Raw genomic sequence first — 24,265 nt, forward strand, 5'->3', positions numbered from 1 at the left:
ATTTTAGGCTATTATGAATAGTCCTGCTATGAGTGTTCCAGCACAAGTCTTTGTGTGTTTTCATTTCTCTTGACTACCCAATTCCTAGGATTGGATTTTGCTAGGTCTTATGGTAAGTTAATGTTTACTTTCTCAAGGTACTGCCAAACTTTCTAAAGAACCTTTCTGCATTCCCACTAGCAGTGTATTATCATCAATACTTGGTATTGTCTGTCTTTCGATCATAACTATTCTAGTAGAAGTGAAGTGGTATCTCATTGTGGTTTTAATTTGCATTTCCCTAATGACTGATGACATTGAGCATCTTTTCACGTGCTTACTAGCCACTTCTATGTCTTCTTTGGTAAAATGTCTATTCCGATCTTTTGCTCTTCTAAGAAATCGGGTTATTTTATTGTTGAGTTGTAAGAGTTCTGGACATCTGAATTCAATTTTAAAGAGTAAAACCTATCAGAGAGACTGTGAGGGTCCAGTTTAATAGCAGTGTATAGCTATTATCAAAAGGTCCATAATGATAAACAATATAATGACAATAATAAGTACCAGAAATAAACATATTTTCCTCTTATATAATTTTTATATACTTACACAATAATTTAAAAATTTTTTAATTTTCAAAAATCCTAGTAGAGAAGTACAATACCGATTGTAAAGGACCCTGCACTCTTTGTACCCATCAAAGAACACTAGCATATCAAAGTGAGCTCTGAAAGCTGATGACTTTTTTTAACCACTAAGGGGACTGCTGGAAGAAACGGAGACTAGACAGAGTTGACAGACAGCTCTAAAGACTGAGACCCTTTGTCAAGTCTGTGTTGAGGGTGAAAGGCTTGGGGAAGGGAGTAGATGGTTAGAGCTCTCTTCTACACTCCTTGGTGGTATGTAAGTGGGGTGGAGGCTGGAGGGAGTGAAGCATTTCTCCTGTTGCTTCCCCAGATCTCCCGGAGACCATGGGAGAAAGTGACTGGGAGAATCACAGGTGCCGGAGGAATTTGGGAGGCATTTGCAGTTCATCTCCCATCCGGCATTGCAATTGAAGAGCTATTCTCAAGGGAGCAAAGGGAATGATAGTCTGGGTATAGCAGGGACTGGAGTCACTTGGAGAAACAAGTTCAAGTAAGTACATGCAATGTGGAAGATCCAGGATCTTGTATATTTGGACACAATTCCTAAGGCAACTTGAGGAAAGGAAAGAAACATATCAAACTGAAAGAGTAAGTAAATTCAGACCTAGTACAGATTTGTGGAAATGAAGGATAACTAATGGTATATCGATGGTGCATAATTTAAAAAAAGAACCATCCGGAGCTGTTGGAATGTAAGAGTTTCAATAGCAGGTTAAGCAAGGGAATGACTTGAGTGGATAAAGTCTCCGAAAGGCTGGATGGTCAGCGGACACACAGAGATGAGTTCAGGATTGCAGGAAGACAAGCCAAAAGGGGAAAACAATTGTCATCCACTTCAGAAAGGAATGTTTTGCCTTTAGAGAAAACTGGTGAGCCACTTGTAGGACCTGCCTGAGGAAATATGGGGCTGCCTGCTAGGGCCTCCAAGGCAGAAACTACTGCTATTATGACCCACATCTCCTTAAATACATCACTCCTGGGTGATATGTCTTGGCAAAGTTATAATACAAAAGTAAAATATTATGTCTGGCTATGGTGTGGTTTTACTATTAAAAAGCTATAGTAAATACATATACAAAAGTGATATTATCTATGTAAAGTTGCCATCACCAAATATTAATAATACATAGACAATCTTTATTATTTTATTCCAAATTCAGATCCACTGAGTGTGATACTTGGAATACGGAGCTATCAGAGAGGGATGTAGTGTTGAGAGGGTGTGAACACGGCATCCTGCTAAAAATTAAAGAATACATTTGAACTTATTTAAACCTGAAGACCTTTTTCACAGGTATGATGCTCTCATGCTGTCTCTGTCACTCTGCAGATACTGAAGCATATAAATAAGAAACACTTCAAATGAAATAGATTTTAAAGGGCTTTCTTCATTTTTTTACACACCAATAAACCTTGAATAGCTAGAAAAACATTTTGACTTTTATAATTGAAGCAGTTCCTTAAAGGACCAGATATATTTGCGAGAGTCATACAAGAAAACACCAACTGAGAGTTTCTCTCTCTCTCTTTCTCACTCCTTCCTCGTTTTTTCTACTCCACAAGCCATCTTCATATACTGCACAGTAATCCATTACAATATGTTCCAACATCTGCCTCCCCATATGATGTATGACCTATTCGATTGACCCTTTTTATGCCACTCCAGACTTGCTGTTCATTACTGTGGGAGGATGAATACTCCGCAGCTATTCCTGAGGTCACCAACCAGTAAGTACACCTCCATTTGGCAAGGTAAGGAGGACACTGGCTGGAATGCTCTTCAAATCTTTTCTAGATCAGTGACTCTACTCCTATCTTTAATTAGTTTAACTTCTGGGAATAAAACACTGCTGAAATTCCTTTCAAAGTAACAATAAGCACAGAAATGCTTGTTCACTGGGGGAAAAAAATCTTTTGCTACCAAGAATTCATTATTAAATATAGAAAAGCTGAGTATTATCAGAAAGAATTTTAAAGCAAACACTTATCTTTGGCTAAGTTCATAAGTGTGAAATCATTGTTCGTGTTATCTCCATAGGTTGGGGGGGGAGGGTGTATAACAGTAATCAAAACATTAAAAACACTGAGAATTTTAACTCAAAACAAAAAGTAAATGAGTGTTAGTTCACATTAAATCAGACTATATATGTTATTTTGTATATTATAAAAAACAGACTCACTTCCAGAATGCATACTTGCTGAATGCTTAAAAATACTTGGCGTATTTGGGAGAGGAAGTGCAATATCTATGATTTCCTCAGTGACTATGATGCACCACCCACTTTGCTATTAGTCTTTATGCTATTTCAGGGATCACCATAACAATTCTGTGTGTTCAGTGGGGAGGGTGAAAGCTCATAAATTGCCCGAGGTTAAGTAACTAGTAGTGTTAGGAGTCTGAGTATCCCTTAAAATTCTCTTTTCTATTACGTACCACATAAACTTACCATATGCGTAGCAATGTTACAGTGTGAAGGTGCTTTCCAAACTTCAACTTTCCATGATGAATTTATCTCCCTCTACCCCACTGGGATTCCCCTACCTGCTGGCCACTGGTAATAAGGTTTTTCCTAAGCTCTGAGTCAAAGATAGTTTCCAAGACCCGGGGTTAAAGGCTTCAAGAGTAAAAAACTTCTTTAATCTCTAGCGACAGAACTCTACTTTCCCTGAAAAAAGCGCACAACCATTAAAGATTTTTTTTTTCTTTAGTTGTACTGCTAGTACTAATAGACAGCACATGTGATGGGTTAAATTTAAAAAGACTTCTTCCTATGGATTTCCCCCTTATGTTTTCCTTCATTTCTTTCATTGTAAACCATTAAGATTAAGGAAATATTGCATATTAAGTAGTGTTGGTTATTTGAGTACATAACATTAAGATGAATTAATCTCAATTTCAAGAGAAATTGCATACAGAACGATAACGGCAGCAGCAAAAATAATCATAGTAGCTAGAGTTTACAGGAAGCTTACTGTGTGCCAGGCCCAGGCCATATCTCTCTGAACCTTCTCAACAACCTTAGGAAATACATTATTATTTTGTGGAGGAGGACACTAAAGCACAGAGAAAGAAAATGTCATTTGTCCGAAGTCACACAGGTAAGCTGAGGTTAAAATCCAAGTCTTTTAATAGAGTTTATAACTCTTAACCTCTATGCCTTATGAAGCTCTTTTCCGGTCATTCTGATATAGTAGTAGCATCTGGGGCTTTGGAGCAAAGAGATGAACAAGGCTGGGGAGGGCAATTTTAATAGTACTTCTGACAGAGACTGGGCTCTTCTGATAGTAACTACATTACTGCAGATGGAGGGCAGGAAGGAATTGAGAAGTACCCGAGAACACTTTTCCTAGCATTTTCATCCTCCTCCTTCCACTTGGCCACTGCCAGTAAATATTGTCTCAGTTTGGTTTTCTTCTCAACTCATGGCTCTGGGAAAACATTTAAGAGAGAGCTATAATATGGTCAGACAGACCAGGAAAGGCTTCCCTATAAATATGGTTAGAAATCAGAAGGATGAGATGACGTAACTACATACATGGAGCAGGAAGGAGTGTTGGCAGACGAACCTTGTGGTAGAAGAGAACAAGACAAATACAGGGCCTTGGAAGAAGGTCAGTGAGGCACCAGTGTACTGTGAGAGGTGTTTGGAAAGGTAGATGGGAAGCTAGAACAGTTCAAAAAGAGGAATGATGTAACAAGATTTGCATTTCCACAAGGTTAGTCTCGATATACAATAATATGAAGAACCGATTGGAAGGATTTGGTTCACCTATAACCCACTTTTACCTAGAATGATGTTGACCTAATCATTTTTTTTTACATGATTTAAAATTGATTCAAAATCAATTATAGAATAAATCTGGATATAAAATTTTCAACATTTTGAGTCTCATCCTTATTTAAATATTTGCTCTTTTCCATATAATTTATACTAAGAATTTAATTATATTTTAAAAACTGTATTTTGCTTCAATTCCTTGATTTTTCTAGACCATTTAAAAAAATATAAGAAAAACATATTTAAAATTGGCTACTATTTGCACTACCCAAATCACATATTACTCTTAAATCAATTAAAATAACAAAAATACACCTGGCATTTAGAGTGTATTTCGAATTTCATTAGCTCCTCTGATCACAAAAGCCTTCCTTTTCAATTGTGCAGGACATATTTCTCATATATCATCAAAGTAGTTCACAGAAATAATCAGTTGTAACTCCTGTTTTCCTGACTTAAATTGATTGATTCATTCAATATTTATTTATTTGGGCACCTATTATGCCCCAAGCACTATTCTAGACACTTAGGACACATCAATGAACAGAGATCTCTGCCTTAATGAAAAGAATTTTAATGTTTTTCCCCAAGAAAAATTATAAGACTTAAATCTTCTGTTATATCTGTCCAGTAGTTACCTAATATTTCTCCATATGACACTATATATTACTTATGATTATTATAATTGGTAATTTATATATCCCTGATTCTTAACATTTTAAAATATTGTCTTTGAAAGAACTGAAGTCATTCTTAAAAGTAATGATTGAGAGATACACGCTACAACACTGATGAGCCTTGAAAACATTATACTAAGTGAGATCAGCCAGACACAAAAGGATGGATATTGTATGCTTCACTTATATGAGGCACACAGAGTAGGCAAATTCATAGAGACAGAAAGTGGAATAGAAGTTACCAGGGGCTGAGGCAAGGCGGGGGGGAATGGGGAATGGGGAGTTATTATTTAATGGGTACAGAGTTTCCATGGGATGATTAAAAAGTTCTGGAAATAAATATTGTTGGTGGGTATACAACACTGTGAAGGAATTTAATGTTACGGAATTGTATACTTAAAAATGGTTAAAATGATTCATTTTACTGTTCTCTATATTTTACCACAAAAAAAAGTATATGATTAAGTGGGCAATAGAAAAATTGCTATATGCCAGTACCACATTAAGCTTCATTTCTTTAAAACAATTTTTCTCCTAATTTGTTCACATGTGTTGGTTCATCTTGTAAATTAACTGAAGAGAAAAGATTTAAATGGGGGAAGGAATATTATTTTAAAGTAAAAGGAGATTGGAAATATTACATTCTTCTAAAAAATACTGACTAAAAATCACCCTAGGCTTTGGCAAACAAATATAAAGCAAGGAGAAACAGCACCTGATTCTAAATCAACCAAATCCAGTAATGCCCCTTCCAAATTAATGGCTGCTCTGAAACAGCAGCTACGAGATCGTGTCGACACTTCACTGACTTTGCAAAAAGCACAGTATTTGCCAGTCCTACTGTAAAAGATAGTTCTCTCTTCACTTTCCCCACCTATTCCAAAGCTAGCTTCTTTTTCATATCCAGATGACTGTTTATGAGCTCAGTCCTGTTTCAACTGTCACTCTTTACATCAAGGAAAGATAGATGGGACACACCAACCCCAACCTAAATGACCTTTGGATGTGACAAGAGTTTTAGGTCAGCCTTGCTAAATGGAGGCCTTGGTGTATCGAGACATGCCTTGGGGTGAAATTTACAGTGAATTTATTATCTCCCAATGCCCTTTGGACTGCTTCCTACCATCAAACACCATGGCAGCACTTGGAACAGGAAGAAATACATTAACTGGAATCTGATCGTTTTAAAAGGTTACAGCTGCCCAAATATAATTTAATTTCATACTTGCCCTTTGAGGGTTTGGTGTATATTTTCATTTTATGACTGCAAATGATAAAGCTCTTAAGATTCCAGGCAATAAAAAGAGGAAAAAAAAGTATTTTAAGGGTTAGAAGTCTATTCAGTTCATATTCAATGAATGAAGTGACAAATTAGCTTTTTTAAAAAAATCTAACATTTCTCTTTTTTATCTGGACCATCTTTTATTCTTCTTCTGATCCTACACTTCGACGTTTGGTTGAAATCAATATGTGGACACCAGCCTCAAATCTCAGCCAGCTTAAAAATTAAAAGGATGATTTAAAAAATGAAGATAAAGTCAATCTGATTTAAAGTGAAAATAGTTTAGTATAGGCAACATATATTTTTCATTAGTGTTTCCTCTCACATAATTGGGAAGATTTTCCCATTAAAGTATATCAACATCAAATTGACTTACCATTGATCCAGTACTTTTCTAGTATATCACACTTTCCACAAACTTTAATGAAAGATTCACAAAACCCTCTATAAACGCCACATCACAGCCTTATCAATTTAATTAGTAAATATTATTACTATTATTTTATCAACTGAGAATAAGAGACATGGTGTTACTAATGCAATAGAATTAATCAGAAAAAAGTCAGACACAAAATTCAGATAAAATCACCTATAATTTATTATTTTAAGACATCAAAACAAAAAACAAAACAAAACCCAACTCTTACTCTTTCCCTTTAACTCAATACTTCACCAGAGACTTAACGGTTTTTTAAATATCAATCCAATAGAGTTTGAGGCAACACAGTATTTTGGATTCACTGTTTGTAATGAGAAAAGCCACACTGGTCAAAGGCAACTTAAAACTGTGTGTGTGCAAATGTGCATTCGTTCATCATTCTTTAGTTGAGTCAACAAATATCTCTTGAAAGATACTGAGCTAGTTCATGTGAAGCTTACACTTTTAAAAAGATTTTTCATATTATTTTAAGAGGGTACTCCTAATATATGAACAGCAAAAAACACTCAGCATTTAAGTATTATAAAACTTAAACAGATAATTATAAATATTAACATTTTTATTAGCAAATTTTAATTTCATGTTGACATGTCACTGTTTCAAAAGTATTTTGCATAGCATTTAAGCTGCATAACAATCCAGTGGGGCAGGTATTAATATCCCCATTTACAGATTATGAAAATGTAGCCTAGCGAAGTTAAGGAACCTGCCCCGGGTAGCAAATCTAGCGGTTACTGAGACTGAAATGCTCTGTATGGTAATGGGAAACAGTACTTATTCTTTTACTCATTTGTTCAATTATCCCTCTTTCAGTCAACAAGTATTAATGAAAGGCCCACCTAAAGTGAGAAAAATGAAAAGGCAAACATTATTCAGGAATCAGTTAAAAGGCTCTTACTCTCCTTTCTCTAAAGAAGATATAGAAATGGCTAATAAAGCACATGAAAAGATGCTCAACACTACAACCCATTAGGGAAGTGCAAACCAAAATCACAATGCGATACCACCTCAAACCCATTAGGATGGCTATTATCAAAACAAACAAACAAAAAACACAGAAAATACCAAATGTTCATGAGGATGTGGAGAAATTGGGACCCTTGTGCATTGCTGGTAGAAATGTAAGACAGTGAAGTCTCTAGAAAACATTATGTCAGTCCCTCAAAAAATTAAACATAGAATTACGATATGATCCAGCAGTCCTATTTCTGGGGATATACCCAAAATACTTGAAAGCAGGGACTAGAACAGCTACTTGTACATCCATGTTCACAGCAACATTATTCACAATAGACAAAAGCCCAAATATGTACCAACAGATGAACTGACAAACAATAGAACATTACTCAGCTTTAAAAAGGAAGGAAATTCTGACACATGCTACAACATGGATGAACCTTGAAGACACTGTGCTAAATGAATAATCCAGACACAAAAGGCCAAATATTGTAGGAGTCCACTTATAACGAGGTACCTTGAATAGATAATTCATAGAGACAAAAAGGAGAATAGTAGTTATATCAGGGGCTAGGGGTATGAGAAAATCAGAAGTTACTGTTTAATGGGTATGGACTTTCAGATTGAAATGATGAAGTAGTTCTGGAGATGAGTAGTGGTGATGGTAGTACAACACGTGAATGTACTTAATGCCATGGAACTGTACCCTTAAAAATGGTTAAAATGGCAAATTTTATGCCATGTATATTTTACTACAATAAAAATAAATATATGTAAGATTAATAAAAACTTGCAAGTTTTGGGTCACAATCAAAAATTTAAAAATAAATTTAAAAGCAGAAAATAAATACTTAAGCCATTACTCCAACAAAATAAGATGAGAAGTTAATATAAAGAAAAAAACAGATGTTTTTTCTCTTGAGTATGAACTAAGAAATGTTGGATTCAAGGACAGTAGACAGAGCAGAAAGCCATATTAAAATGGAGGGAGTGAAAGAACAGCTATTGAACCGTAAGAGAGCTAGCTTCTCTTGGCTTCAGCTGTCCTGCCAGCCAGGCTGAGACTTCCTGGGCAGGAGATAAGAGAATTCCTTTCCTAGGTGGTCAAAGAGACCAAGGGAATTTGTCTTGCATCCTGATGGTGGTGGTGGTTAAAACTCGAAGAACTGTATAACCCAAATATAGTCAAATTTACTGCATGTTATTTTTATAAATTAAAAAGTAAAAAATACAATCACACATATGAAAAAAGTATCTTATTCAACAACTCTGACTTATAATTCTTAAACATTTTGACCTTCCTTCCCAAGAAAATATCAGGAATAGTGGGATTTGCTAACACTGTAAATTATAAAGATTTTAAAAAACACTGCAACATTTAGACTTGATCTTTTTTTCTGGCTTTACTCTTTTTTTTTTTAAATTGGAGTATAATTGCTTTACAATGTTGTGCTAGTTTCTGCTGTACAATGAAATGAATCAGCTATATGTGTACATATTATCCCCTCCCTCTTGGACCTCCCTCCCACCACCCCATCCCACCCATCTAGGTCATGACAGAGCACTGAGCTGTATCTCTAATATGTCCATATATGTATAAAGAATGGACACTAAATGGTGTAAGTGTGCAGGAGAGCAGGTAGCCAGGGGTCACCACCCATGATCTGAGATAACAAGACTATAAAATACTGATAGTAGACTATTAAACAAACAAGGTGAAAAGCAATTCTCTCCATTTCAGCTGATGCTAAGAAACCAATTGTGCAGTTCTTTCTCAGTATAAAAATAAAGAACTGTTTCCACCTCTTTGTTTTTCTTTTCCAAGAGAACTCACACTTTTTTCCTAATCTCTGGAGAGTGGGTGAAAATCAGACTGTTATTAGTGTTATGGTCTCAATGAAAGCCTCCATCATTGATGTGTTCATGGCATTATTGGCTCTATTAATAGAGAAGATGTATTATGGATGAAAATATCTCTAGGCTAGTATCTTCTAAGAGCATTTAGAATGTTATCAAATCTATTTGGACGGAAAAAAAAAGGCCCAGATATATTTTCCTCTGATAGCCTCAATCCTTGCCATTTTGGTATTCCCAATTAAAACTCTTCACTCATCTGCTCATATCTGGATTGCTATTATAATTGTTTAACTAATATGCAAATAGTTCTAAAGGAGATAGTACCTCCATTTTTCACTATTGTGGGAGAATAAAAAAGTAGCTAGAGTCCCAGATTTTGGAGAACAAGAGAGAGGAGGGAAAAACTGAAGAATAGAGAAAAGGGGAAGACTCGTAGAGAAGGATTAACAGAGGGGGCAACTAAAAATGTAGAGAGGAAAAGTTAAAGAAAGAGGGGAAAAAAGGAAGACATAAAAGTAAAAGAGAGAGAGAGAAAAAGATTTTCAATAGGAACAAAGGTAGATTTTTAGAAGTAGCTTCCTGTTTTTAAATCTTTAGCATCCTTAAGGATTAAAAAGTTTATAGTGCCCAACCAGTTGGCTGTGTACTTCGAAATAACACAGCGTTCTGATTACTGCTATGAAGCTGTTTTATGTCAAATTGTTACTTATTTATTTATTTCCACATAGCCCTTCTTTTCCTGGGTGTAAGCATGTTGTTAGGTTGTCTACTGGGTAGTCTAGCCCTGGTCTGACCTGCTCATCTTCCTTCTCCTTCCATGGAGATGTAATAGGAATAAGGAAACTTCCTATTTCTTGCCTAATTAGATCTTCAGTGCTAGCTTGACTATTTTCAGGTTTCTAAAGCATCTCCTTTGAATGCCTCAGGCCAATGGTTACTTCAGCGCCCTTCTCTCATATTTTCTTTGACAGTACATGAATAAATGTATCAGGAATCAGAGAAGTCCACTTGTAAGGTGCAAAGACTCCTGGGGATTTCTGAGGCTCGTGGTTACTTTCATAGTGCTTTGTTTCATTTCCTCCCTTCTTCCATGATATATAGGTAGAACAGCTATACTTATCTGTATTTTAAAAACAAGAAAACTTGAGAGCTGGCCAGATTAAATGACCTGAGACCAGACTCACATATCACTTCAGAAGCAAGTTGAGAGCAGGACCCTTATTTGTTAATCCCTTATTTGTTGAACAGTTTGGGAAGTTAGAGGGATCATGATATACCAACAGCTTTGCATGCCTTTATTATGCCCTAACCATCCAGCCCTGCTGTAAAACTCTCCCCATTACAATAAAACACTGTAACTTTCCAATAACATACAGCTTTCCCTTCAAAGGGAAAAGTTTGTTCCATTCACAAATAATTGTCAATGTCATAAAAGCAAAGATGCTCTAGTAACTCGTATGGAATGGAAAGAAATAGGGAGATACATTCTCTTCGTTTTTAGGAAGAATTGAAACAGTTTTTTTGTGTAGTCTTACATGTAGAACAAAGGTTTTTATATTGAAAGCATGTTTTACTTTCATAAAGACTTTCGGCTTGCATTAAACATGGGGGAATGGCTCTCAAAGAGTGCATTCAACCCCAAATTAAATTGAGATGGATTTCTCAATTTGCCATACACCTCTGTACTACAGAACATAATTGCTATATCTTAGAAAAATACTTGCTAACTTGAAATATGGAAGAATTTATTAGGCTCATTTCTGACAGTGGAGAAATCCCTGAATACAGGATATAACAACAAGGATGATAGCAGCTAATGATGGCTGAATGCTTATGCTATACTAAGCATATTGTACATACTATCTCATTTAATCCTCACAACAGCTTTATCATGTAGGAACAAAATTATCACATTTCACAAGGGAAGAAACTGAAACTAAGAGGTATTCAGGAGAGCTCAAGCTCATAACCCATCATACTATAAGTTCCATTTAAATATCATTTATTTGTAAGATTTACTTTAAAACAATTAAAAACAATTTTTTAATGTTTTTTACAAACTGACAAACATGCTTTAAAGAAAGAAAAGAAAAAGCATAAGTCATCAGGTCATCTAACGGATTACTGTACTACTGTACCAATAAATGATTAGATGGTTACAGTGCAAAGACTGAGCCTATGAAAACTATATATTTTATAGTTTCATACTGCATTTAATGCTAGCTTGTGTCTAAGGTGAACTAAAACATCCAAACTTAAAATTCCTCTGGAACGAAACCAGATGCAAGATGAATCAAATCAAGAAGAGAATAAAAATGAAGAACTTTTAAGGGCCTTTGCTTTTTTTTTTTTCAATTGTTTAGTTAAATGTCATGGCTTATCTTCTATATGTTAACCAAATGTTTTAACTGTACTATTACTAACAATTTAAGATTCCTTGAAAACCGAAGAACTAAATTCAGGGGAAAGCTAGTCATATCTGTACGAGCTGTATAGACTAGAGCACAGTATAGTAGAGCACAGTATCAAGATTACTTTTTTCATTTTACATTGAAGAAGTTCTAGAAAGGCAAAAGCAAGAGAGAACATTGTTGCAATTCCCCTGTTGGAGGTATTAACTCTGCTGGCCCAATGCTCATTGTACCAAATCATTGGGGAGCATACTTTGAGTCTGTTCCTCCATTTCTTCCTGTCTCCTTCCTTTATCCAAGAAGCCGCTGGATAAGAAAAGGGGGTATGGCATTAAGGGAAAGGTCAGGATTAAGAAAGATGGAATAATTAAGGATTCCTTTCCCTCCTCCCCTTTCTTTTCACCCCATAAGTTTGGCAGGACAATACTGAGAAACTTCCACAGGAAACAGCAAATCTGAAATATGCTGGGCTGGCTTAAGCTTTTCATCTGAAGGAATCGAATAGGGCTCTATCTTCAAATCTTGCAAAGTCACCTGCCAACCAAATGTAGCTCAAAATTGTAACATGGTTTTTCTCCTTGGTCTTTCTCTCAGAACATTTCATTCATCACTGCAAAATCTTATCTGCATGATTATATAATCAACTTTGAATACTATCTTTCTTCTAAGAAGCAAATAAAATATCAACAAGACTTGTGATGTAAACAATCTCACTTTGAACCTTTTACGAACAAATAGATATGAAACAGCACACTTCTCTGTTGTTTTGTTTTCTGAATTCCTTGATCTTTCAATAGCTTTTCACAAAAGAATTAATTCACAGAGCACAATCAGTGAACTCAGCAAAATGAAAGCAATTCAGAAGGTTGCCATTGTTACTAATATGCAAATCCTATCTATTGTTTTATTCATCCTTAATTTAAGTCTAAATGCAAAAATAGCAATTTTTCTCCCCTCTTTTTACACAAAACAACTTAAAAGTAATATATATGAATATATGCATTTAAATATTTGTAAGGATACCATGGAAAAACAGGAAGAAGCTAGATTTAGCTTTCAGCTGCTAGGATTATAGGCACACTTCTGTTAATATCTGATTTAGCCAGGTCACTACTTAAAGTCTAAATTGCCTCATCAATAAAATTCAAGAGTTGGAATAGAAGAATGATTTTTAAATTTTATTTTAGCAGCAGAATCTTTTATTCAAACAATCTCAGCCAGTAGAACTCAATCTATAAAACAAATAAAAGTGAATGGTACTGTTTGGTGGCGATTGGAGCCACTCGGACTCCTGTGAACAGTTTGAAACAACTGCTTTTAAAGGTCTCTGAGGTCCTTTTTATTTCAAATAGACTTGTTAGGACAGGAGGTTGTATGACTTTCTTCAAATTCTATTCCACTTTCACACTCCATTCATTCTCTTAAATTTCAAGCTCCTTTATGGTCCCTCAAGGATTCTTAACTAATTCATCTTTGCATTCCTTATGATGCTTAGCTTAGTCACTTACAAAGAATAAGTATTTGCTGAGTAAATAAAATTTCTGGGATACTGTGGGGTTTATAAAATAATTCGCTTCCACATTAAAGTATGAAAACATAGGAACTATTTCCTTAAAGGAAGTAATGAAAAGTTTATAAATTTTCTCAAATTTCTATGAGAAACAGTTTAGCTCTATAATAAAGGAGTAGGATAAGAGGTAAGATGTCTTGGTGTATATTCTACTAATATAGTTAGAAGAAGAGTATGTTTTGAAGGGTTATACCAGAAAATATTTTATATAAAATAATATTTTATATTATTTATTTTAAAATATGTTATTACGCTAAAAGCATCTACGTAAATAACTTATTTTAAACTTTATAAGCTATTCATTTAGAATAGTTGCTGGCAGCTCATAGAGACAATTAATTTGCATTACATTCAAGGAAAAATAGGACTTGACAGGAGGCATTATTTTCATTTTATAGATATAAATATTGAGATAAAGAGTGAGCAATAGCAAAATTTAGAACACTATACTCCTAAATAACTACTTGGGCTTTTTTTTTTTTGGATAATTAAACTCATTGCCTCCTATAGATTCTTGTGATGGGGCTTAAAATTATACCACACAGGGGAAAAAAACTGTTTCCTTATGAATAAGACAATGTGCCTCAATTTTACTAACTTGCTTTAGATGCTGAACTGCAAAATAAATCCACGTAAGAAGAGTCTGCCAAGTCCTCACTTGCAAGATTGCCTTTAAGCTATAAAAAATTACCAGCTAATAACATTTATTAATCAACTAATACTACCAAGCATTTATTATTACCTAGGACATAGTATTTCATAAATTGTAATTAATACTTCTATTGCTCTAAGAACTTGATGTATATTATCTCATTTAATTCTCACAATAAGATATCATGTATATCCATAATTTACAGACAAGAAAACTATGGAATGGAGAGGTTAGGTAACTTGCCCCGAATCACAGAGCTAGTAAATAGCAGAACCATGAGTTAAGGCACAGATGGCTGCAGGTACCATCCTTTTAACCTCTCGCTAAATAACAGTGCCTCTTAAAATATTAATCTAAAGATAATGTCTTAATATAATAATAAAATTTTTTGCTTTAGTCTATGTTATTTTCCCTCTAATTATCCCCTGCTGAGAGACTAAGTTTTCCTGTATATAATTAATTAACTACGAAGACTTCCGCCCTAGGTTTAACAGTTATATGTAATATAATTTATATATTCCAGCTGCATGCTTTGAGATTTAGCTATACAAATAATGGATAATATTCAACAGTTTTCTGGTATCACAACCAGAGTTTGTTTCTCTTAAGGAGCATCTGTCTTCATTTGGGTTCTTTAGGCTCAAGACTCTTATTGGTTCTATTAAGGTGATAACCTTTACTTACGTAGAATTTTACTCCTAAGATTGCATTTGTCTTCGTAAGACATTCCTTGAATAAATTAAAGGATACTAGTAATATAAACTAAACTGGAAATTAGGTTGAATGACAAATTTCTAATATAAATACAATCTGTGAATCTGAAGAATATTAGTTTCTCTCCTTTCTTATATATAGCCAAGACTAGAGAACTGAGTAGTTCTGTTTTTCTTGATAAAATGAAAAACCTGTATACTTTTAAAATTACAGTAAACTGGTATTGTTCCTAGGATTGCATCTACTGTTGGCCTTGAGCCTAGCAATCCTTTTATGTATAGCAATTAGCCTAGAAACATTTTAGAGTAACCTAAGCATGTTTTGATTAAGAGAACACAGAATGCCATTGAGGAATGGGCATGAACTTGCGACCAGGAAACCTGGCACTGATAAATAGTTTATATTACTTTAGTGCAGGCAATGGGAGAACTTCAAATACAATTTTAAACTTTACCATTTGATTGGTAAATACAATAAAAATGGGTAGTGTGGAAAAGCACACGTGTACTGATGTCTCTGTTAGCACGTAATGAGACAACATGAAGCGGCTGGAAACAAGGAAATACAGAAATAGCATGAAAAAGACACTGCCGGTACTGTCTCCATTGCCCAAATGTCAAACAGCTCCCGGGAACCCTAGGGGTGGTAATAACTGTGGAAGTAGTTCCTACTAGGTTTTTCCTTAAAGGAGATTCTTGAACACTGCTGGGTTCTGACTCTAGCCCATATGGGCCTGGAAAAGTCAGAGAAAATGTTGGCTGCACTTTTTCAGGCCTATTTGCATATGTTCTTTAGTATGCAGAATGTCTCTGTATATAATTTAATTGTTGTTGAGGTTTTTTTTTTTTGCCTCTATTAATACATATGCAAATGACTCACACTTGCAGCTGTGCTGTCTTAATCATATGTGTGCTTCTGTCTGTCTGCCCTGCAGGCTCAGGGTCGAAGAGAGAGGAAAAGAGGGAATTCATTCTTTTAACCTACAAGAAAACTCACTCACGCAGACAGAAGTCTGAGAGCAAACAACACACCAGGGTTGCGACTGAAATGTTGAGCAGTTGATCATTTTTCACCCTGAATGGAAATGACTGTGACGTAAGAGTTAAACTGAATAGTAGAGTGCCTAGGTAGGTAAAGATGAATATTTTACAGGTATTCATCCTTGTAAGTATTCATCCTTCAATAAGAAGGTAAAAAGCCTCACATCTAGACCTCTCCACATGGTTATTTCCTCGCTATTGATTTTCTAGGGGTTTCTCTTGGTCAGACACATAAAGCTATGCTCACCTACAAGGCTCTGGGAAATATGAAACATTTATCTGTGTCCTGTCATAATTATTGACCTCCTTCAGAGAATGCAGGAGGTTGATAAAAAGATGAACTTCATTTTTTCATCTACATCTACCTTGATGTTACTCTCTATCAGATAGAAACTGAAGCCATTTCCACTATGACTTCCATGTACCTTTGATAGCAAGGAAAAATGATTGATTTTAGTTGATATTTTGTATAATTCATTCTCTCCTGTGATCACATGTCATCTATCATATTCTCTATCCCAGAGGATTCATGTTATTGATATTACTGGTTGCTGGAACTGTAGCCCTATGTGATTTCATTTATGACAATTTGCAATTTTGAGTCTTTATTCCAAAAATATTATTATGCATTTTAAAAATAATCCTACTAAAATCAGTAAAAGGTGAATTAATTCAATAAAAATTCTTGAATGAAAGCTACTTGCTTAGTTGACTAAAATATGACCATCCAAAAAGAATTTCAATCTTTTTCTCCCCTGCTTATCACTATTAATCATTGGTTGGAGTTGACATTTTTGGCTTCCTATAGGTAGAACAGGTGGCAACCATCTTTTGGCCAACACAAATACAGTATTTATAAAGTGAGAAATAAGTGGATAAATATTTCCTTTTAATTTCCAATCTTAGAAGCCTTGTTAAAAAACAGAAATAGGATACACTACAAATCTTACTATTAAAAAGTTCACGATGCCCATTAAGTAAAATGCAAATTAATGACAATGAATATGAGAAATAAATGTTAGATGGACTGCTGCCATCATTTGGTTTCATTAATTAGAAACAGACGATTTGCTTAGCTGATTTTATCTAGTCACAAATATCCAAAAGATTCAAAGTGTAAGTTATTTTGCTTAAATAATTAGACTCACTTCTTCATATTGAAATGAAGCTAGATTAGTTTTCTGTATAAGTTAATCTCCCTCCTTTAAAAAGAGACAATATTAGGAGAACAAATATCAAAAGGCATCCTTGGCTCTTGGAAGAAAAATAAGTAGTTTGAAGAGGAAGGGGAAAGAAAAAAGAGAAGAGGAGGAAAAAAGAGAAGGGGGTAAACAGTATATGAGACTGCTAATTGGCTAGTTACTGTATTTTGATAATATACCTTTCCATTATTTAGAAATAATTTCCTTTAGTGTTGTATTGGCAAGATGAGGCATACTGAGTCAAAAGCACCTCTATCAATTCATAGTCTCATCTACGCCTGTACATCCGTTAACGCACAACATAGGAATAAACTAATGTTGAAATGTCTGGTCTTTTTGCAAATTATAACTTTAAAGGAATTACACAAACTGTAATAAATGCTAAAACGCATTCTTTATGCAGCAGCCCAAGGTTACAAATAAGATAAAGGGAAGAAGGAGCAGAAGAGATAGACCTACAGATTTCTCATATGCTAAGAATCATTTAATAAGGGTTAAAAATATAATGTTCCCTGGTATTTAAATTAATATAATCTATTCCAGAAATTAATCATACACTGCTTTGTTATTTTATTTAAAATGATTATGACCATTAGTTCATGATAGTTGCTTCATTTTATTCCTAGGTACTGAGCACCAGCTACTTGCTAGGCATTCCCCGCCCCCAGCACGTGAGATACATTATGATACATTATTGGACAACAACAACAACAAAATGACACTCCCTGCTCTGGTGGAGTTTAGAGAATATTTGAAACAGGCAGACAATAAATAAGGAACATAATATGTAAGTTATACAGTATGTTTGAAGATGACTAGTGCTATAGAAAAAAAGCAGAATAATAGGAAGTGTGGTACCTCTGGGAGGGTTATTTTATGATTTCAAGCGGTTAGTTAGACTAGGTCTAGGAGAGATGACATTAGAGCAGATTCTTGAATGAGGTGAATTAGCCTTCCAGGCAGAGGGACAGGTAATGACAAACTCTAAGGTGGGAGCATTCTTCGGCAAGTCAAGGGACAGAAAAGAGTCTAGTGTAGTCGCAGCACACTGAACGAGGTAGTGTGGAGCAGAACTATCATAAACATAATTTTAAAATACTGTAGTGCCAAATGTGGTAACAGGTATGTAGTGTTTTCATAAGGATGAAAATTAATTTATATAGGAAATTAATCATTAATATTCAGCTTAATTCCACTATTTCAAAGAAGGGTAGCTAGTTAACAAAAATAGATAATTTATTTTAAGTGTAATCTTTTTTTTTTTTTTTGCGGTACGCGGGCCTCTCACTGTTGTGGCTTCTCCCGTTGCGGAGCACAGGCTCCGGACACGCAGGCTCAGCAGCCATGGCTCACGGGCCCAGCCGCTCTGCGGCATGTGGGATCTTCCTGGACCGGGGCACGAACCCGTGTCCCTTGCATCGGCAGGAGGACTCTCAACCACTGCACCACCAGGGAAGCCCCTTAAGTGTAATCTTAAGATTCATTCTTCACCTTTTCATTTAATAGATATTTACTGAGTCCATTAAATATTTCAAGCATTGGTTAAGTGCAAACGATGGTGAGTCAGTAATTTCATAGATTTTGCCATCTGGTAGAAGCCAGAAAGTAGGATTTAAAACATATTCTATAAGTGCTATGAGAGGGGAAATACAGTGTGCTCCCAGCATATATAAGACCTACATTAATCAAGACTTGGGGACAATGAAAACTTCCCTGAAAAAGTGAGGTTTTGACTTGCAACCTCAGGGATAAGTAGGAGTTTGCTTGGTAAAAAAGGTGGGTAGTAGGTTTCCCGAAAGAGAAAACATCACATGTAAAGATCCAGAGGGGTGAGAGAACTTGAAAACACCAAGGTGTAATTTAAAGTATTTAAGTAGGAGAAGGACATGGCCAGATTTTCTAAAATCTTAAAGATCCTTCTGACAAACACATAGTAGAGAGTGCACTGAAGGGGCAAGATGAAGAAGGAAAGGCCAGTTCAGGGCTACTGTGGTAAATTATGGAAGCAATGAGGGTAGCCTGACCCACAGAGTGACAGTATCGTGCAAAGGAACAGATGGATTCTTGATGTATTTAGTAGGTAGAATGAATAGATAGATAATGAATGAATAGGTCCAGAGGAAGAGGGAAGAAGGGAAGTTGAACATAGTGCTCATGGTTTCCGGGGTTGAGCCATTTGCTAAGACCAGAAAATGAACAGGTCTGGGGGCAAGGAAGAGAATTGGTGAGGCCCATTTTGTAGTCAGTTTATTATGCGTGTAACGTCTGTGTTTCCTCTTGGTAGCCAACAAATAGTTGGCTATATGTATCTGAAGCTCCAGAAAGACTTAAAAGCTCTGGAAAAAGCTCAGAGGAGACAAGGACAGATATTTTGTTATAAAAGAAAGAAATAAAATGGTGCCTGGGCACAACATGTTAATTTGTATGTTTTATATACATAATCCACATTAAGCCATTTTCTCTATATAAATAAAAAATAAATGTTTGACAATGCTTAGACTATTTTAACTGCTCATAAAAGTATACAGTAAGGTGATTTTTTATGTGTTTTTTTTGCATAGTAAGTATTTTATTATTTTATCCAGGAACATGAAGCGATAAAGTAATAAACAGTGGTTTAATTTAAAACATGTCATTTTGCTTTTCTTTTAAGACAACTGTAATCATTATTTCTTCTTTAATAAAGGCCCTGGTTATTGGTTTTACTTAATATTATCCAAGTGTGAACAATTGCATGTAAATGATTATCTCAAAAGAAAACACAAATGGTAGGTAAATAAAGTCAACCATGAGTAGAAATATATTTATAGGGTCCTTTCTTGGATCTAGATGTTCAAAAGGAGAAGATTGAATTAACATATATCTGAAATAGGTATGAAATAGACAATGCAGAGTGTGAAGTAGATAGCCATCATGAATCCTGCTGTCTCCTTCAGTATTGCATATAGAGGATTTGTATTAGTACCAATTAATCAGCATTATTGTTATAATTGTATTAGCAGGTTACTAAGTTAGCAAATGTCCTAAGAAGGGCAATGTCTCCAAAGTTTAAAATAAAATCTCCTGTACTTAGAAAAGCAAGTATAATTGTTTTAAAACCATGGATTTTGGACTCTGTGATCCAGATTCCTTCTTTGTCAAATGGAGTTATTAATACATAGCAAAAAGTGTTGTAATAAGAATTAAATGAGAAATCTTTGTGTGAAAGCCTTACCAGAGAACCTAGCATAAGAACCTAGGACTGAATCTCAATAATTGAAAGAGAATCTTAGTAACTGAAAGGGACTCAAAAGTGATGAAGTCTCCTCCAGGTATTATTAAGGGATGGAAAACGGAGATTTAGCAGTATAATTCAAAGCAGAGTATAGAGAAAATTAAAACTGGCTCATACATTATACTCCACTGAGATGAAACTTCTCAGAAGTAGGTTCACAAGATTGGGGTGAATGCTGGGTTAGGGTTAAGATAAGACTTCTGACCAGGCATTGTAGTTAGCTTTTCTCTGACCTGTCTGGGAAGGTTTGTGGAGAAGAAAAGAATTTGGATGCTATTTTAATGCAAAGGGAGGGAGAGTATTACAGGTCTCCTTTGCAGCTCGGGGAAAGGTGAAGTCAAGGTTAGGGACCTGTGAATACAGTGTTAGGAATAGGAGTAGAAAAGTAGGTTGGTGTAGGCACCCTAGCAAAGGTGAGAGTAAGTCCACTAAAAGAAAAGCCAGATTCTCTGCCATGACATGCATTTGGAATATGTGTTTGGGTTTGAGTATTGTTTTTTAATCAAAAGCAAAAAAAGTCTGTGTGTGTGTGTGTGTGTGTGTGTGTGTGTGTGTGGTTACATGTTTGTGTTTTAATAGTAGCTAATGGCTTATCATGAAAGAGTTACGATTATTAGTTTTCTTGTTGTACTGCAGCGCTGATTTACTGAGATCCTAACAAAACTCATTTATTTTAATGGGTACAATGCCACTTACACAAAATATCTTTATCCCATTTATAGATCAAATTATAGTTGAGGCAAAAGCAAATATGTTTGGTGTCTTTTTTCTTGTTTTCTGATCAAAATTTTTTTTGTATCTTTAAATTTTAACGGAATCTGATATCACATTATAAGGGCAGAAATAAAACTTAATTTGTGTCAAATAGTCTAATACTATCGTTATAGAAAAATAAGTTTGGACTGCTGCCTAACAAAGCTACCTTCTACTAGAATTCTACAATGAAACATAGGAGATGCCTGCAACTTGCCCTCGCTCCCTCTCACCACTAATCCAATGGTGAAAGGAAATGAGAATGTCTAATTTGTTTTGAAAACTGACAGCTTAGATCTCTAAAACTCCTATTTTCCACATTCAAACCTATTGCTGGATATTCTTCCCTCTTCCTTTAATCCCACTACTCTTTTTAGTTTTACTTATTATAACCACTTCTTTGTATTGTAGTTATTTCTCAGATTTCAAAAGCTAACAAATGTTGTTACTTTTATTGTCCCCATGGCTCCAACAGGTTATTTCCAAGGTTATTTCTAGCTCAAAGAAACAGACATTAACACTGTAGCTTTCGGAGAAAAGGCAGAATAGGAATGGGTGTTATTAACCTCTGTAGAACACAGTATGTCTCAGTTCCTCCTGTGAGACTCAGCTGGTTTCTCAGAACCCCACCAGGTCTGACAACTCTCTGTGCTGACCAGATGTAACTGTCTCTTGATGCTGCAATTTAAACTATATTTTCCTTATAGGCTAGGGTCATCTGTCATGACAATGCACTTTCATGAATACAACTTAATTTTATTAAGCATGAGTGCTTTATACTTGGCTTTAATGGCTTACTGCGTCTTTCAGGCAAAGGAAAATATAAAACTTCTCACAAGGGGAGATTAATCCTATTATTGGATGATTTGTTATTCCCATTACCTGTGTAACTATAAAGTCCATAACAACAGAAACTAGGGCAGTAGGATGCTGATTCAAAGACTTAAACAGTTAACGAAAGATAACTTTAATATAATTTAATTGATATTCTTTCCAACTCCAGAGACAAAATTTCTAAAATCACTTGGACATCTGGTAAAGTTAGCACTGACATTCATGGATATATGGGAATATGTCTTCTGCCGAGCTAAAAAAGGTCTTAATTAGGATGTCTGGATAAAGTTGTGCTCATTTAGGCACCTGCTTATTTGGTCTACTTATCCTTGCTTATCCAACTGAGCTGGCATTAGCAGGAGAATAAAGAGTGCTTCAAAAATACTGGGCATCTTGAACAATTTTAAATGTAATTTTTGTAAGCTATCTTGATCCATAAGTATCTGAATATCTTTTGTAGGTTTTTTGTTCTTTTTATCTTGGTGAGGACCATTCTGTGACGAAATTATGGCATACAGTAATCAAAGCAAAACTACAGCTCATTTTGTTAAATCATACCAGGCAATAAAAAAAATTACAATAAACTGTCTTTAGTACAGAAAACTGGGCTAAAAATTAAAAGAACCAACTTTGGGTTAAGAATCAGTAGACATAAATTCAAAAACAAAAAAATGTGAGACAAATATCACTAGTCAGTTTTATTTTGCGTTAACACGATAATAGCTGTTTTCGATATTTACTTAACCTTTGTCTCTGGTGTATTGTTTCCTGACTTACCTGCAGTTGGAGTGGGCCTAAGCCTGGTGTTGCTGCAGCAGCAGCTGCCATGGTAGTTGGGATCAGCTGTACAGGGTAAGGGTCACCTACGTAAGAGAATAATAGAGGCGTCAGCACCTTTTATCTACTCTCCACCTGCAAATTAAACTCATGCATTCACTCTTTCCAAAAGCCTTCTTTTGTGTGCCTTGCTGAGGCCTAATGAAAAGCTCTATTGTGCAGCTTTTTACTAACACTCTTTTCACAATTCTGGCTGAGAGAGGAATGTGAATAAAAGGCACAAGCAATTAAGGCGGAAACCTCATCCTTTTTTCATGATGTATTTAGGAAAATGGGAGGAAAGAGTGTGCATTGATCAGAGGGCTGCACTTTATAACACACACACACACACATACACACACCTGATAATCTTGATATGAGCATACCAACTCCTCAGCAAATTTAAAATGTTATTATAAAAGGAACTTAACTAAACTTAATTCTATTTTAACAAACTAAACTCTAAAGATTTAGGTCAAGTAGCTTATCTTTTTAATGCTATGTTACAGTCTTGATTCGAATAACCTGTGGACAAATTCGTCATAACATTTAATGCATTTTTAAAAGTTATATAAAATGTTGGTATCTCTATTATTCCAGAGACAAATGTTTAAAAAAATATACTATAAAGAAAGCAGAAAATAGATGGGTTTTCCCCAAGGGGTTTCTCTTTGTGGGAATATCTAAAAAACTAAAATTTTAGTAATTTAAAATTAAAGTTTTAATGCAGATGATCTATAAAAATATAGAGAGACACACAAACATATATTCACATATAGAAGATTATAATGTACATTTTTGATGTGAATAAAGAATTTTTTCCTCTTAGTAAAGACGTACCTCAGACTTTTTGCACAGAGCCCATGATATGCTAACAGATATGAACACTGTTAGTTGTTTGAAATATAACCATAGCAAAATGTAAAATAACTATTGATATAAGAACAATTTTCTAATATACAAAGCTTTTTGTAGAACTATAATTTGTGAAAAGCTTGTTGAATGTCAAATGTATGGAAATATAACTGAAAATAATAGTTAATATATTCATTCAAAAGTATTTACTGAGGGAGCCCCTGCGCTCGAGAGGCCTGTGGTACCATGGCCACCTGTGGAAGCAGTGAGTTGCGACCAAAGCTCCCCGGCCACAAAGGGCCCTGGGCCTCCGGGTCCTGGTGTCACACCCCCTCTGCTGTATCTCAATAAGCAAAAAGTTGTCCCAGCACTATTGTTGAAAATACTACTCTTTTCCACATTGAATAGTCCTGTCACCCTTGTCAAAAATCAATTGACCAGAGGACCTTCAAGATGGCAGAGGAGTAAGATGTGGAGATCACCTTCCTCCCCACAAACACATCAGAAATACATCTACATGTGGAACA

General features: G+C 35.2%; 1 protein-coding gene across 1 annotated transcript in view; it reads right to left on the bottom strand.

Annotated features, from left to right (window-relative positions):
- The window catches only part of SOX5 (SRY-box transcription factor 5), a 395,723-nt gene that overhangs the window by 78,787 nt on the left and 292,671 nt on the right, over positions 1 to 24,265 (bottom strand). Inside the window, exon 9 of the mRNA XM_082665854.1 lies at positions 22,845 to 22,930. Within this exon, the coding sequence (XP_082521980.1) occupies positions 22,845 to 22,930 (86 nt within the window). The remainder of the gene's footprint in view (positions 1 to 22,844; positions 22,931 to 24,265) is intronic.

The sequence above is a fragment of the Grampus griseus genome (assembly GCF_964374135.1).
Source record: "Grampus griseus genome assembly, chromosome: 11".
NCBI classification, from domain to species: domain Eukaryota; kingdom Metazoa; phylum Chordata; class Mammalia; order Artiodactyla; family Delphinidae; genus Grampus; species Grampus griseus.